The 17,616-nt window shown below is 34.6% G+C and overlaps 2 protein-coding genes across 3 annotated transcripts; both read right to left on the reverse strand.

Moving 5' to 3' along the window:
- Positions 1-1,053: 1,053 nt before the first annotated feature.
- LOC125656118 (N-acetylglucosamine-1-phosphodiester alpha-N-acetylglucosaminidase-like) lies at positions 1,054-2,715 on the reverse strand. The gene is made up of 4 exons (XM_048886707.2): positions 2,515-2,715; positions 2,335-2,390; positions 1,780-1,914; positions 1,054-1,515 (listed from the first exon to the last, which is right to left on the reverse strand). The coding sequence occupies exons 1-4, from the start codon at positions 2,610-2,612 to the stop codon at positions 1,226-1,228; spliced, it is 579 nt and encodes a 192-aa protein (XP_048742664.2). The 5' UTR covers positions 2,613-2,715; the 3' UTR covers positions 1,054-1,225.
- A 7,232-nt stretch (positions 2,716-9,947) lies between these two features.
- LOC130046579 (uncharacterized) lies at positions 9,948-17,412 on the reverse strand. 2 transcript variants are annotated; one of them, XM_056144594.1, is made up of 4 exons: positions 17,316-17,412; positions 16,132-16,266; positions 14,383-14,415; positions 9,948-11,065 (listed from the first exon to the last, which is right to left on the reverse strand). In XM_056144594.1, the coding sequence occupies exons 1-4, from the start codon at positions 17,389-17,391 to the stop codon at positions 10,788-10,790; spliced, it is 522 nt and encodes a 173-aa protein (XP_056000569.1). In that variant the 5' UTR covers positions 17,392-17,412; the 3' UTR covers positions 9,948-10,787. The 2 variants fall into 2 exon arrangements, with proteins under 2 accessions (XP_056000569.1, XP_056000568.1); XM_056144593.1 differs by having other exon boundaries at positions 16,132-16,269.
- Positions 17,413-17,616: the final 204 nt, after the last annotated feature.

Here is a 17,616-nt window from a genome sequence, read left to right on the forward strand (position 1 = left end):
CACCATCCTCAGTGCCTGCCGTTCTACATGTAATTCCTTTTCAAGCGTCAATTACAGAATCCCTGGATTGCCAATGTCAATCATGTGTTTTCGAAAACAACAGTTGTGGTGACCAATATACCAAAACACGGCAAGAAATGTTGGGCAACGCCCTCACCCTGATTTTGATTAAATCAATAAAATTGATTGATAATTATTTCAAATCAAATTAGATGATTTGGATAAATGAATTAATATATTTCTATTCTTTTTTCTAAACGTTGGTTTTAGCCGATAGATTTTCAAAATGTTTTTACTTTTCGTGTCATTCATTGTGTAATCCAATTTACACTTCGGTACTTATTTCATCACTTATGCTTTACTTAACACAGAATGATAAATAGTACGCATTTTTGTTTTTAACTTTTCTAATATAGGATTTTAATATTCTAATGCGCATGATCTATGTGATGACTGACAACTCAACTGTATGACAAACGGGATGATTTCAGCTTCTCTATCGTCAACTTCCCATATTTATGTAGCAATATTCCATTATCACCTGCATATGTTGTTTATATATCTCAACTGATTCGATATGCAAGAGCTTGTTCTGCGTATGACCAGTTTTCAAATCGAGGCAAGATACTGTTGATGGTAAAGGGGTTTCAACAGTCTCAATTGAAGTAAGCATTTCGCAAATTCTATGGTCGTTATAACCATCTAGTTCGTCAATACAAACTATCATTGGATCAAATGCTATCTGACGTGTTTCATACCGATTGTTAAGCCGTTCTTGGCACACTGATTTTGACTGTGGATAACTCTGTTTACCTGATCAGGATATAGGGCTCACGGTGGGTGTGACCGGTCGACAGGAGATGCTTACTCCTTCTAGGCACCTGATCCCACCTCTGGTGTGTCCAGGGGTCCGTGTTTACCTAACTATCTATTTTGTACTGCTTGTAGGAGTTATGAGATTGATCAGTGCTCGTTATCTTCACCTTTCATGTAATGATTTGCAGTCAAATTTTAGTTTAATGATGGTAGATTTAAAACAAGACTTTTGTCTCTGCATTTAAGAAGATTCAAGTAAAGTAACACCGATGCTAAAAGAGATTTTTTTTTATATTCACAAATGTTGATCGATCTTGGATTCACATTAACGTACATCATTTTGATATCCATTCTTCAAGAAAGAAGAACTAACATTTCCTCTGTAGACCCACAAGGATCCTTATTGCCATTAGTCATTGTTAGAGTCCAAGTCGGACAGTGTTTCATTGTTATCATCGATACAAACGTCATTTACTGCGGCATATACATCTCCTGTGAACTGACTTGGGCGCACTGGTTCATGAAAATAGTTACGTATCTCAAGTATTATGGCAAAGGCAAGTGCACTTGATGTACCTATTCCCAGCAAAATGATAATTGTCCTGGTCGACAACATTACATCATTCGAGTTATCTGGATTATCTTGATATTCGATCGTCTCTGTATATCTAATGTAATCTGCATTATGCAATGTCGACACTACAATGGAACGAATGTACAAATTTATATTGTATTTCCATGTGACGATAATCTAGAGAATGAATTCAACTGGTCTCTCGCAGATGTCCACCCGGTAAACCAAGTGCAATTTCGTCAGTGTATATTTGTACGTACTTGAGTTATTCCACTTTTGTTGGTAAATAAATGATATTGTCCACAACCATACATATTTTCTTTAAATTTGAAATCATGGCGCCTTAAATGATATTAAAACACAATTTCCAAAAAACAAAAGTAGTTTACCTCTATGGTTTAAACAGCCAATTTTAGGATCACAATCCTTTATTGAGCATTCGCATTTACGATTACAAGCTGGTCCATAATACTCCCCGGGACAAGGATGAGAACAATTCCAGCCATGGAATCCTGGTGGGCATTCTGTGGCGTGCATAAAATAAATATCATAATTACATCACATTTCAAATCTTAAGTAGATACCGTATAGCGGGTTTATTCCGCGGGTCTAAAATTTTGCGATTTGCTGGCTGAAAAGTATGCTAATAATTTTAGCGGAATAAATTTTTGCGGACAGGGAATAATTTCTCTCTTTCAAATACTAAAGCCACAATTGAATGCATATTTGGCGATTGAAATTTTGGCGGAAAGCTATCTAACCGCTAAAATAAGCCAAAAGTATAACCCCGCGGAAAAATCCCGCTATACGGTACATGACGTACTTGTATTTCGTTTTACAGCTTATGTATTTTTTTTAAAATGTCATGAATGAATAAATCATATGTGTTCACATGCTTTAGAATTAAGTATGTGTATTACAGCTGGATTATGATTAACATTTACCACGACACGAGTTACCGACTTGGAAGTAATTTGAACAACACTGCATGGTGGCATTTCTGAAATAAGCACAATTTTCGATATTTTACTAATCATAACAATTTCATTCTCTCCTTATCTTTAGTGAAAATTGTCGTTACAAAACAGATCTGATAGACTTTCTGATTTTGCTAATACGCTTACCTCTTACAAATTCCTTTGTTGCTCAAAGCTGTAGCAAAATATGCTACTTGTACCAAAACAATTGCGCTAGGATGGATAATCATTCCAGTGAAATGCATGTAACAAACTAGGATTATACATAATTGTTTAATAAAATTTTGAAATACATTTATGGAAATGGAAATTAATCCAAATGTACGAAAAAGTACTTCTGACACTTCCTGATTACTCAGATAGATAGCATTCGTGCAAACGTATGCCATGTACCACTAATGTTGGTATGATGCATTTATCATTGTTTGTAAAAGAATTACACGTGGCCTGGTAATTTATAATTGGTAACTATTCACCTAAGGTAGTATGATTGACAACACATATGTACGGATTATACTTCATTGAATCCTAATCAATGCAGCACACACGCAAACCATCAGTATTTGGTGGTAAACGCTGCATAGAAAATGTTTTGTGGCGGAGCTGATGAGCCGACCAGTGAGCCCAATTTAACTAACCACGTAGGGGACCCTGCCCTTCTCGTCCGTCTACCCTGCGTGCTTCCTAGTTTGGAGAGCATGGACAGGACACTAAGTAGTGCCGCCCTACCTTTGCCTGAAGCATACACCAGCCTGTAGGATATCGACCCTTGATTGGGAAGTGGATGTGGCCCCAGTGATTGTGAAGCCGTGGATCCCACTAAGTCTTGTATAAATAACAATTTACACTACTTATTGGCTTTTAGCCGTCATAATGCCAAACTGTATAGAATACAACCCCCCTGCCTTAATGACAGGTGAGATGAGACAACAGGTTTTGGGGCAGAAAAAGTGAAAACCTGTCGCAACGGACTCACCAGTCCCACCACAGACATTATTTATATGCCCCCTCCCATACATTTTTTATGACATAAGTACTGATCTAACATTTGTATAGGGATACACATGCCTAAACGTATAGCATTGGCAGGGAATGAACAGTTAGTGCAGCACACAATAAGCACTATTTGGTGCTTAAGTAACAAAGGTTCATCCAGGACATAGTAAACTTAAAACTTGTTACAACACAGGGAATTGATCCATATATACATGCCTAATAAATGTAAGAATAGGTGAAAAGGGAGAGGGTTGACAGTTGTATATAGATGTATATAGATACACAAATAAACATGCATATAAATGAACAGGTATTAGAATGGATGCAACCTGGGATTTTTCTCCCAGCTTGCTCAGAGACACAAATCACATAATATGATAGGTTAGTTAGTTACCAGTGCTTGCAGGTGGGTATTTGTTCCTATTGTTTGTGATAAAAGTTTGTAAGGTTGTCTGAAAATTGTTAAGTAAAATTTGATTGCCTAAATCTGACATGTGAGTTAAGAACCAGGTGGGAAATTACCAAATGGGGTGGACGGGTGTGTGTGTGAGTTGTATTAGCCGACACATACAATAACCAATATTCAGTATTGATTTCTTCCTAGGAAGTATGAGGTGCGAGGGCCTTGCGTAAGGTTTGGGACCTGCTGGCTGCATGGCAAATGCCCCTAATGTACTTGAGCAATTCTTGAGCCTTGTAGGTATGCTCTTCCAGCATGAAGCTGGAATAAATTAAAAAAGAGTACGTCTGCTCTTCAATTGACAAGAGTGTTGGGTTTTAGACAGAAATATCCGGAAACACTCATTCTTTCAGCCATAAATGAAGCAAAGAAAGTTCCACAGCATACACTTAGAACAAGAAAAAAACACCATCACGATGATTCCCCAATACCATTTATGACAACTTACAACCCCAGATATATCAATATTTTTTAGGAAGCTAAGACGAATTTCAGAGTTATTGAGCGTGATGTAGAACTTCAGAAATATATTACCAAATCTGACCTACTCCTCAGCCAAAGACAACAATCTAACTTGAAGAAATTATCAACAAAAGCCAAATTCAATTCAACGCCTGGAAAATGCGTAGTTTCTACATGTGGTGACTCGAGGTGTGGTACATGCCCCTTCCTAAAAACAGGACTTTCTATTATATTTTACTCCAAATGATAACATGTCATGTAAGTTGAAAAACTTATTATACTGCATTATTTGCAACGGGTATGGAGAGGAATATATTGGACAAACCGGAACACAACTAACAACCAGGAAGCGTGTCCACCGCCAACAAATTAACGATCCCAGTACAAGAAATACCCCCATGCAGCGAACATTTTGACACCTGTGCAAGAGGCAAATACAACTTATTTCCATTTTATAAACTTAAAACGGAATCAACGTCCATGAAAACTTGCCAAAAAAAATTATTTCATTAAACTGTTTTCTCCTAAACTAACAAACTTTTATCAATGCATATGCAACATTTTGATTGTTAAACCTTTTAATTCATCAACTTTTATTTTGTAAAATGTGCTTATTTTGTCCAGGTCACCTTTCCCGAGTTTTTGTATTATAACGTTATGTATGCATTCCCTCCTGGTAAATACTATCATCATGACGTCACAATAGATGTCTCTAAGATAAACAACTTTGTATTCAATATTTGTATTCACCTGAGGATGGGTGTCAAAATCCAAAAGGCGCTAGTAATTTGAATATATATTTGAACTGCATATTTTCCTACTGCGTTAAGTATCTTCATGAAAAAAAATTGCTGATATACGACTACAACGCACTTGGAAAAGAAATTCAAAGTGCGTTGACTTGGTACTAAACTTAAATTGCTTTGTGACAAACGTACTACAATTTTGTTGATTTTTAAATAAACTGGGCCTGGTTTTCTAAAGTATGCGAAGATTGATCCTAAAATATATAACGTGTTTCATACCGATTATTAAGCCGTTCTTGGCACACTGATTTTGACTGCAGATAACTCCGTGTACCTGATCAGGATATAGGGTTCAGATCGGGTGTGACCGATCGACAGGGGATGCTTACTCCTCCTAGGCACCTGACCCCACCTCTGTTGTGTCCAAGGGTCCGTGTTTGCCTAACTATCTATTTTGTATTGCTTGTAGGAGTTATGAGATTGATCACTGTTCTTTATCTTCACCTTTCATATGTTATGACAAATCTTAGGACAGTCATAGGACTATCTTGGGACAATCGTAAATTGTAAATCAAAGATGACTTAGGATTGTCCTAACACAGTTGGACTTAGGTTAATCTTAGGATTGTCGTTAGATTATCACATTTTTACATCATTTTACGAATGGAAAAGAATTATAGCGTTCATTTTCAAAAAACAACAACAAAAAACACCAAACAATTTGTCATTAAGTATATAATTGTGGGTGAAAAGGGTGAAAAGTACGTTTTAAAATGTCGCTAGCGTTTCCTGTTCAAGTGGACAATTATGCTATCGAAATCTGTCAAACCAAATGAAACGTGGAAATAAAATTCTAATCATTTTTTACTTAATATGTTTACAATCATAGGATGCCCAAGATTTTCGATACATTAAAAGAAGTAGGATTTTGTTGTGTTTACATTGAATTTTCTATAAAATATGTCATTAATACATAAAATGCACCAAGAAAAAATAAAGACTTCAGTTTTGGGGTATTCTTTTTTTGTTGAATGTTCAAGTATAGATTTATGAATTATGCAAAAATAAAGGTTGTTTCTGAGGGAATTTATGTGATAAATACAAATATTTTAGCAATATTAAAACTTTTAGAAATAATTGTACAAAATTTAACAACATTTTTAGGATATCAAATGTCCTTAAACGATTATGATTGAAGGAGTGTTTACTGATATAAATCTTTCCATGATTAGTTACGTACTCTCAAAGCTACAAATGCATGGGTTACTGATGGAAAACATCTGTAATGCACATCCCTTGCGATCAATTAAAGACTAGCCCTTTTAACATCATAGACAGTTGGGTTGCTTCTTCAATAGAAATGGAAATGTTGATATTTCGTGATCAGTCATTCGAAACAGTACTTTGTTAACGCCATTCTGATTCAATGCACTAGTACTCTGAAGTTGATATAAAAAATGCAGGAGTTCCTCATTGACAATATGTTCATAGCCTTTTGTGATCCAGTTTTTTAACAGTCTGTTGGAATTCCCAAGGGCACCGATTGTGGTCCTTTTTTTTACCTGACCCGTTTTTTAATATTCTTATGACGTAGAATACATTCAAAGATTTCTAATGAAAAGAAATATCTTGCTGTGACCTTCAACTCTACATATAGATATAAGTGTCTGTAATGAGTTCGTTTTCGATTTTGTCAGATTGAGCGAAGACTAACGATAAGTTGTAGAATAAACAATAACAATTTTATTAATTAAATCAATAAATATAAAAAGAAAATATACACCCTCACTTCTTTCACTCTCAGCACTAATTTACATGAATAAGGAATTGACAATATAGATATATGATACGTTGTAAACAGTTCTTTTGAAAGTCCGATAGTACGTATCAGATGTAAAGCAAATGTACAGGTATTAACTTTTCAAGTTAAAACAATATTCAATAGTAGTATAATTTAGAAATAGTTCCAAATATTCAATTCTCCTATTCTGTAATATAATATAATTTGGTTTTGTTTCTAAATTTCGAGTTACTTTAACTTTATAATGTAACTAATCTGCACTCTGAAGACACTGTTCCGGTTTTCAGCCAACTTGCGATAAGCACGCCCAGAACGGAAAACAATACACCACCATGGAAGCCTTGCACGAGCTATCGTCAACTCTTGACTAGACAACAGAGTTCCGATGCCTTCCAAGTATCGGGTTATCCTCTGCGGAACTACATCACGCCCTTCCATATTGTAGCACAATATACGCATGAATCTCCGTATATCTGAATCCCGCAACTCTTTGCATGTCTTCGGGTTGAAACTGGTTTTGTTAAACACCCATGTACGCACGGTTAGGAAAAAGATGTGCCCTCCAAACAAACTCGTATTTCAGTAGTTATATTTCTTCAAATGTCCTACATTAAATATGACAGGAAAATAACTATCCTCTGAACTTCTAGGACTTGTCAACGTGGCGTCCGGCTGATGTCGTTACCGTGCCCTATCTAACTTACAGGCAGCCAAACCCCGCTCTTTTATACTAGCAACTAAAAATACCTCACACCCGACTCACTCTTACGATAACCCACTCGCATCAAAATAAGAAAAAACGAAAAATACAAAACGCTAAATCAGCAAAACTGAATCAATTTCATTACAGTGTATTTGACATCCGGTGCATCAAAATTGGTACTGTATAAGTTTATTTTATTACCCCTGGGTCGATGCCTCTGCTGGTGGACTGTTAGTCCCCGAGGGTATCTACATCCCAGTAGCTAAGTACTTCGTTACTAGCTTGAAAGTACGGATATATATTTAATTGCTGTTATAAAATTTACAAATTCATTTCAAGATTAAGGATTATCTCCCTCACGCATAACTCTTATACTTAAACGAATTTGACTCCCCTTTTTTGGCACACTGTTTTTTCCCTATAAAAGCTCTAAAACTTCATTGTTATTTCAGATTTCAAACATTTCGGTTGAGCATCACTGAAGAGACATTATTTGTCGAAATGCGCATCTGGTGCATCAAAATTGGTACCGTGTAAGTTTACATTTACGAGGCATTATCCGTCAATAATTATTTTCATTCGTATATAGATTTGATATATTCTTGTGAACTTGAAATGCATCATTAAAGAGTCATCAACTTTTGTGTTATACTTAGGACGTAGGGATTTATAGTTTTGCATTAAAGATATAAAAAAAGAAGGGAAAATATACCCAAGAATAAATCAAATAATAAAATCATTTACTGTTTTGAATCAAAACATCAAATCATGTACAATAAAAACTTCAAAAAATAAAAGTTTTTACTAAAGCTAAATATACATAGTGTATAAAACTTGTCATGAGAGTAATGTATATTTAACGATAATGCATTGTGTACGATTGTTTTGTTCGGGATATCTAATAGAATGGGTGTTCAAAACAAAATTTTGGAATTAGATTCATGCGAACCATTTTAATGTAATGAATCAATTGAAATGAAAATATAGTTTATGTCTCTATGCACAAATTTATAGTTCTAGTGATAGAAGCAAAAACAATCAAGGTTATTTTTGCTAGCAACATTTCTTTTCATCAATGTGAAATGGTATATGAAAGATAAGTCTGAAGTTATTGCAAAATTGCAAATTTAAAAACATTTTCTGACAAAGACAGAGAGAAAGAAAGAAAATTATCATCATACGTCTATGGTTGGGAATATAATGTATTCACAATAAGTTGTTGAAACGTATTTCAAATGTGCCTACCGGTTACGATGTTTCCGTTTAGAATATTTAGTATCGGGAGTGTATGTGAATGTTTTGTTTTCTGGTTATAGTTACCATTGATTGTCATGAAGAAAAGCACGAAAAGTGATGTAGAATTATTAGATATTTTGAATTCATGTAAAATGTATTCAAACCAATGTAAACATAACAGACAAGAGGACACTTATTTGTTCACCCTAGCTGAGCCTCAATATATGAGCTTTGATTATTTGAATTTGAATGTGAAGCTTTTGAATTGATTATTTCATTTATTTTTATTTAGGTGTCAACCTGTCGACGTCTTAAATAAATATCAATTGATTTCATGATGTTATAAAATTTTACATTGATCTCTCAAGTTTTGAACTTGTTTTTATATTTTGGAATTCACTTATCATCTTGTCGCCTATAGTTTGGCCCTTTTTAATGGTTTCTGGTGTGAACCTGTTGATTTCGTTGTGATATATTTTTCATGTTGGTTAGGTGTCGACTTGTTGACATATCAACAGTTTTTATCATATTATTTCTTTCTTCTTCATAATGCATCTATTTGATTTGAAAAGGTACAACGTAGGATCATTATAAAATGGAACTATTTCTAATTCAACTTTAAATTTGGAAGGTGTAGATCGGTTAGATGGAGCCCCTCATCCATATACCCAATGGTATACGGATAAGTACGGCTGACTTATTATTTTCATATGTAATAGATTAATGCGCAATCTCCAATCATTGATTGGTGTACAGAATCAATTACTGTTTAATTAAGTTCTAGAAAGATGTTATGTGATGGTGTTCCGCCCTTAGTTTACTATTTTTGAGGATATCGGTGGTTATTTATATTTTTCAGTCCTTTAGTGGGTATATCAGTTCTTTGGGAGGTTACATTTTAAGTTTTCAGTAATTTGTAACACGAAACAAAACACAAATACTAAATGACTTCTAGAACAAGAACTGGAAATGTATCGAATGAAAATACATATTAGCATAAATTTGGTGTGCATAACAGTGTACTTCATATAAAAATAAATGCTTAGATATTGTGATATAATATTTTTACACACCATCTAGAAATCATATAACATCTTTCATAATCTAACATATCCTTTATTCACGTATCTGCCATTTTCTAGTTGTTTATTTTCCATTTAAAACTAGAACAATAACAAGTGTTACATTGTATTTATTACATAAACCAATGGCAAGGTCAACATACTACACATAACTGCTATATCTTATTATCCCTCTTTTAGTTTAATTGATTGATATTGTTAGGTTATTGTATCCAACAACGTTTTTACTACATCCCATCAACCCATTACACGGTGTATTTATCACATATTTCACGTTTGCTTGATAGGATCTTAGACAAATCGAAAAAGCAATAATAGCCAAATTAAACCTACCAAAGATCAACTTATAAACTATAGACAACATCACACTTATTAATCATTTAAGATTGCAATGTACAGTTCGAGGTGTCTCTCAAATGAGAGCACTATTATTCCCTAACTTCCAACAAAGATACCTATATTTCAAAATCAAATCTCCCTACGGAAACGACAATCGCCGTCAAAATTGACATCAACCAAAAACATCTCTTTCTAAATACATGTAGAGAGGGATCCCAAAGCTAAATCTTTCAGCGAAACTACAAAACCCTTCAAAACTGACATGGACGGAAAACATCTCTTTCTAAATGTAGAAATGCAAAAGTTGAATAAGTGGATCTTTGTTTCCTTCCTTATTCGTGCATATAACTTGTCCAAGCGTCACAATTAATCAAATACATGCAGTTTGACTGTTCTGTCTTCCCTCATCGGCTTTAAAATAAGTAAAATGGTTAATTAGTCTACTCTGCACTATATTATTCAATGACTGTATGATTTGTGGGCTATGTCTCGTGACAAACCCATCATCACAAATATCAACTCGATATACTCATTTCAATAACCATAAGTTTTCCTTTTCCTTCTAGGTCTTTCCATCATTACTTTTGACAGTAGACTACATTGTCTCCTCATCTTCAATTGCATTTAAATTTACTTCATTTACTTCTGCGTAAACACATTCGGCGTTAGTGCTGCTTTGTTGAGAAGTGTTTGATGAACAAAGATGTCGGTATTTTCGGAACTCATAAATGATAAGGAACACAAGTACACTGCATATAATGGAAGCAACCAATACAATGATTATCTTCGTGTTTGTTTGATGACTTGGAAATTTGAAGGGAACACATTCAAGGTCATTCATTTCAGCTTTGTCAGTTGTGTGCATTGTCTCGTCTACAATAAACGGGAAAAACTGTACAAAATATCAAATGTACCAGTTATAGTTGGTTAAACACCTGTTTCAAATTTCAACTTGTTACAATCAAGACATTAAGACAATAGAATGTGACCAGTTTTCATGGTAGCTTTCTCCTCAAAGGTATCTACTCCAACCTCTGGTGTTTCCAGGGTTTGTGTTTGTCCTAATCTCAATTTCGTATTTTCTTGTAGTATTTATGAAATTGATCACAGTTCTTGATCTCATCTTTTTAATTCACATCGTAATGAGAGCAATGGGATATGTATATATATCATATTTGTAAAAATACGAAGGTGATTATAAGAAAAAATTAATTGCAAATTAATTGCAAACATGTGAGAATATACTAGCGGAAAAAAGAAACTGCATTATTTAATATATGAAAAAAATGATTACAAATAACAATTAATACATTTCATTTTTTGTAATACTGTTAACAAATGTATTAGTTACAACATTTCATAATCCCTTAATGTAAGCGTCGAATATCGTCAATTTCAGCACACTCGAGAGACACTGGTATTCGAACTTCAATTAACAAAATTAATATTGCGTGTGAATATCATTTACATTTACGTATGCTTGACAACGGCGCCTCGTTGATGCCACTAAACTGTTCAGAAATGCTTGAGGGATGTTGTTCCAGATGTTGGTTAAAGCCTGGCCTAAATCAGCCAATGTTACTGACTACACGTGCAACATGTGGCCTTGCGTTGTCTTGCTGCAGAGTGATGTGATTTTGTTGTCTCTGTATGAAGAGTATCACATGGCGCTGAATAATTTCGTCTCGATAGCGTACGACGGTGATATTTCCATTGACAATTTGTAGAGGGGGTCCTTCCAAGTGTTGTTATTCCACCCAACACCATAACGCTACATCCATCAAATTGTTGACGTTGCACAACACAAGTTTCCTAGTACCGCTCCCCAACGCGACGATACACTCTACAACGGCCGTCACTGCTATCCAATGGAATCTGGATTCATCAGTGAACAGAATATTGGCCCAGTCCTATATTCTTAATCGCAGATGTCGTCTGCACTACGTTATTCTAGCGATACGATGGCGTTGAAGCAGTATTGGGCGCACTGCTGAATGTCTTGGTCTGATGTTGTGTTTGCTCAGACGATTACGCACAATTCTTGGACTGATTCGTCGAAGTCCAGGAATGCTACGAGCAGTCAAACTTGCTGTCTGGAAACAATTTCTCAGGTGCACAAATCTAATGTGTTTGTCCTAGCGACGCGACGTCACACGATGAAGCCCAGAACGTGGTCGATCCCGAGTGTTACCAGTTTGTTGGAAACGTCTTTATAATGACTGGATGGTGTTCCGATGAACTCCAAAGTGTCTTGCTACGATAGTTTGTGCCATTCCAGCTTAAAGCATCCCAAGAGCACTATTACGTTGGTTTTCGCTGAATCGTGGCATGACAGAAGGGTAAATTTTGTCAAAACTAAAATGCTTTTCTTAACGAATAGTGTCTAAACAAACCTTTCACACTTCTTACTGTAAACAGAATTGGCCAGTAAAAACCATGCGCACAAACACTTCAATAAACATGGCTTCACTTACCATGAGAAGTCCGTGCATCTGAGTCGAGTACTATCCGATATTGTTCAAAAACATCACCTTTATCGATTGCTTAGATTTTATAAATATAAAAAATAAATCTAGAAAACTTATATTAAATTTTATAATGCATAGCTTCTTTTTTCCGCTAGTATAAATCGATGAAAGGTGAATATAACGAACAGTGATCAAGCAATGCAAAATAGATAGTTGGGCAAACACGGACCGCTGGACACACCAGAGGTGGTATCAGGTGCCTAGGAGGAGTAATCACCCCTTGTCGTATGTAAATATGTTATTCAGAACCAAATATATTGATAATCGAAACTACTCGTAAAATATATTTCGAATTTTTAAAGAATGTGAATCCTTTAAACATTGCTAAATGAAAGTGAGAAAATTATTTCAAGCAAAATTTGTCTGTTCAGGAGACCATCAAAAATCGTACTTCTGCTCTTGAAGCCAAGGTTTTGAGGAAATAACTGTTAAAATGTTTTTAAGCGTTACAGGTATACTGATATTTTTGATAGCACTACAAGAAAAACGTATCCGACTACCATGTCTGAGAGTGTGACGATGTAATAAGTATTTAATGCTGATTCTGTATTATTTGTAAATTTACTAGAAATGTGTCCCGACTATATGACGGAGCTTATTCCAAGCAGAATGTATCACTGATCGTTACACTTACCTGTTGTTACATATTGTATGAATGTCCGGTGAAAATCGTAACTTACCATCACATTAACCTGTGCACTATATTCAACATTTATGAATATTTTCAAAGGAATATTTGCAACATTTCGAAAATATGATGCATTCCAATAAGCATTTACTATTCACTCTAAACTCTGTAGAAATCATTTTGAATGCAGAACAATCTGAGGACATCTTTGTGTGGAAGTGACAGAAAACTAGATGCAGACCTGTAGCTCTCTGAACAAACAAAATATTGGGACATACCGAAGAGCTACAGATCCACCCCTTCTAAGATAATTGAAAAGTATAGTAGAAATATATGTGGATAATATTTTTTATATCAAACGTATTTGACAGCGATGCAAGAATGCAACGATATAAGGTCTCATTGTGCAATTTTTTTTTCTGCGCCGTTAATCGAAGGTTATCGTAAGGGGTTGATCTGTAGCTCTCTGATCTGTCTCAATATTTGTTTCAAAGAGCTATAGTTCTGCCGCTAAAAGAAAACATTAATGGCATAGACTCAGAATTCCACATGTAATTTTTTTTTAAAGATGCAAATGTTAATTTGTTTGCTCAATAATTATTTGCTTTGGACCTATACTATTGCGCTTAGTCAGGAATGAACTGGATATGATTTTTATATAATAATACATATCTTTCCATATTTCACGTTTCATTCTATACGTCTTTTCATATACTGTAATAGATGTACGATTTCCAATGTTGTTGTGACTATGACTGCCCATCACTTATCTAAAATGAATACTTATCTATTACTGATATTGGTTCTGCACGATGCTAAGCTAGATATGCAGACCTTCTTAATTTAGAATTTTGTCATCATTTAATCATGTTAACAAGTAATCATTAGCTTGGCAACAAGCCATTCGGTTCTTTCTTCGGTTCTGTCTGCATGGTTTCCAAACATTTTGGGATCCCAAAAATTTGCATATTGCAAATGAAATTACCATTTTCGATATATCTAGAAATGATGCGTATATGTCAAATCACCCTCACCTTCATTTGTATATACTGTCTGCAATGTTGATGCTGAAATAAAAAAAAGAAGCATTGTTAACTTACATGTTTGTGCTTTTGATTGGTATACTTATCGACAGGGGATGCTTACTCCTCCCAGGCACCTGATCCCAGCTCTGGCATATCCAAGGGTCCGTGCTTGTGTAAGTCTGTATTTTGTATTCCTTAAAGGATTTATAATAATACTCACTGTTTGATGTCTTCACCTAATTACATTATTTGTTAAAACTTGAATTACTTTAGAAAACAAGTTAGTACTTTTTACAAATACTTAGTAATTAATAATAGTTATGTAATTGGACAAGTAATTCGGACTAACTTTTTAATGAGAAGTATTCTTTATGTTTATACCATTTCGTGTTTATTGAAAGAAATATTTCAGCATCTTTATTGCAATGTGAGAGAAAAAGGATAATGACTTTTTCATGTCAATGTAACAATGGGTCCAATCTGGAATTTTACAAACTTTTAAAACAATATGCTAAAAATATCAAATATACTGATAGACATACAAAGTACCCTCCCTTTAATGTCTTTTGTATAAGTGAATAACAGCAATTATCTTTTTATTCGTGAGAAATGTTCCCAATGTAAATAATATAGAGTATTGTTATTTTGCATTGATTTATTTGCATGAATTTTGAATATCTTGCTTCGGGTGTGGAAACAGGACTTTGTTGTGTATTGACTAAATTTCATTTTATTGCTAACATACGCATACTTTCTTTACCTCAATATCTTCGCTTTTTAATATGATGAGTTCAAAATAGTTTGAGTATAATCACAGTTCATTATCTTCACTTGTGATTGATTTTCATTCATCTTTCAAGTACAAATGTATTCAAAAGTACATGTACAGAAAAGAAAACGCTATTTATTTGAAATGTAGACTCAGTAGGTTACCGACGTTGTCATATCAACATCTAATTAATTAATTGATTGAATATTGTTTAACTTCCCTCTCGAGAATATATCACTCATATGGAGACGTCACCAATGCCAGTGAAGGGCTACAAAATTTCGACCTATACTCGGCGCTTTCGGTCTTTGAGCAGAGAGGGATCTTTATCGTGCCACACATGCTGGACACGGGACCTCGGTTTTTGCGGTCTCATCCGAAGGACTGTCCCATTTAGTCGACTCTTACGATAAGTAAGGGGTACTGAGGACCCATTCTAACCCGGATCCCCAAGGGATACAAATACGTTGATTTTACAAGGAAAATCATAATTTCATCAAATTCTATGGTCGTTAGAACGATCCAATTCATGAATATAACATGACTTTAAGTGCTTCATACCATCTGTTAGACTGTTCTTAACCTACCAATTTGCTAAGAATCACGCCGTTTATTTCATCAAGATATAGGGTTCACGGCGGATGTGACCCTTCTACAGAGGATGCTTACTCCTCATCTGATGTCTAGGGCTCCGTCTTCGCCATACACTTACTTTTGTATTTTTACAGGATAAGATTGATCACCATTCATTATATTTATTGTTTCGGGTATTTGTGTACACAGTAAACAGCGATTATGTCTCGACATTGTAAATCGAAAATAGCTGACAGTAAGGTACAGTGATCAATCTCAAAAGTCCAGTGAAGAAGAAACGTTTGAAAGTAGGCAAACACTGACTCCTAAAGACATTGGGTAGCAGGACTGTGCGTGGAAAAGAGAATATCAGTCTTTCTATTTTTTGGACAATAAAACACTAATTTGGCATTTACCTTGAGAATTCGTACATCCGACTTCATGATTACATTCTTCAGGTGAGCAATCACACGTCCCACCACAAGCTATCCCATATGTCTTTTCAGGACATGGTTTAGAGCAACCCTCTTCATAATAACCTGGGGGACACGCTACTTAAAATGAACAAAATGATTATTATTACAAGGAGCGAGTTGTTATTGTATACCAAACTATTCTCGATTTACGGATACATCATGTTTTACAACATTTTTTTTTACTGTTATTTAGGTTCGCTTTGGTGATAAAGTAAAGGGCGTATTCAAATAAAAACTTCCATGTACAAAGCGCGGACTTCCTTCGATGTTGTAATCTTGTAAATTTCTGGTCTAGTATTATGTAAATGCATTATATTTGCTTGTTCACGGAATGGGCTGAAATCAATGTACTGCACAAACGAGAGTTGTGAAAGAAAAATCGTATGATCGATATCCAGATGTGCTGTATACCCCACCCCCACCCCAAATCCAGTTGCGTCCGAGTTAAGATCACCCATGCAAAATAAATTTAATCTTAAATCGAAAAATTAAGAATGTGATGTTCTATCCAGTTTAAATTCCAATGAGTTTATCGTACGCAATACACCCTGATAGCTCATTTGACGTTTGAATTCTTTTTGACGCGAGATTCGGTAGCGCATTTTCACCGATCAAGTTCATTATAAGAGTACATTTTAGCATTGGGTTAAATAGTACGGGAAAAGTTTAGTATGGTATGAATGTGGAAAGCAATAAATATGAATAATTTATTAAACTAAGATATGTAGCATTTTATTCAGGTTTATATTTCTGAATAGTTTTTCTTTGGTTTCACATACTTTTTCTGCTGTATCTTTGTAGGAATTCTAAATTCAAAATGAAAGTAAAAATTGGATGAATATCTAATGTTTTGGTGCAATTCGCATGTGTTCCCTTTTATGGGCATAATGGTATTCATGTACTCAGTCATTCCCATTTTAAAATTTTATAAACACAACGTTAAACATAGAAAAGAAGAGGAAACTATTTTAAACAAAAAATCAAAAGATTAAAACCAGTTTGATATAATCTAATATTAATTGTTATTTTATGCGTATGTGTGTATTTTATAGCATACGTTCACTAATTAATTTTGTTTTATCTACATATTGTAATTTCGAAATTAACAGCTGAAAATAACTTACGTTTGACAGAAGGTATGCAATCCATTCCATTGTAAATAAATATTATAATTATGAGTTTGTGGTACATATTCGGCATCACGTTCTGTTGGAACCATGCTATAAGTGTGTAAACAGCATATGGAAGTATTTATATATTATCGATATATATATATATATATATGCTAAGGTAATGTTGGTTACTAAGAACAAAAATAGTTGCCGTGTTCAACTTTATCAGCAAAAAATACCAAACTAAATGAGAAACGTCCATTCAGATATTTCAATGAGCTTTCATCTTTTAAGAAAATTCTGTCGATTGGAC

The sequence above is a fragment of the Ostrea edulis genome, chromosome 7 (genome assembly GCF_947568905.1).
Source record: "Ostrea edulis chromosome 7, xbOstEdul1.1, whole genome shotgun sequence".
NCBI lineage: Eukaryota > Metazoa > Mollusca > Bivalvia > Ostreida > Ostreidae > Ostrea > Ostrea edulis.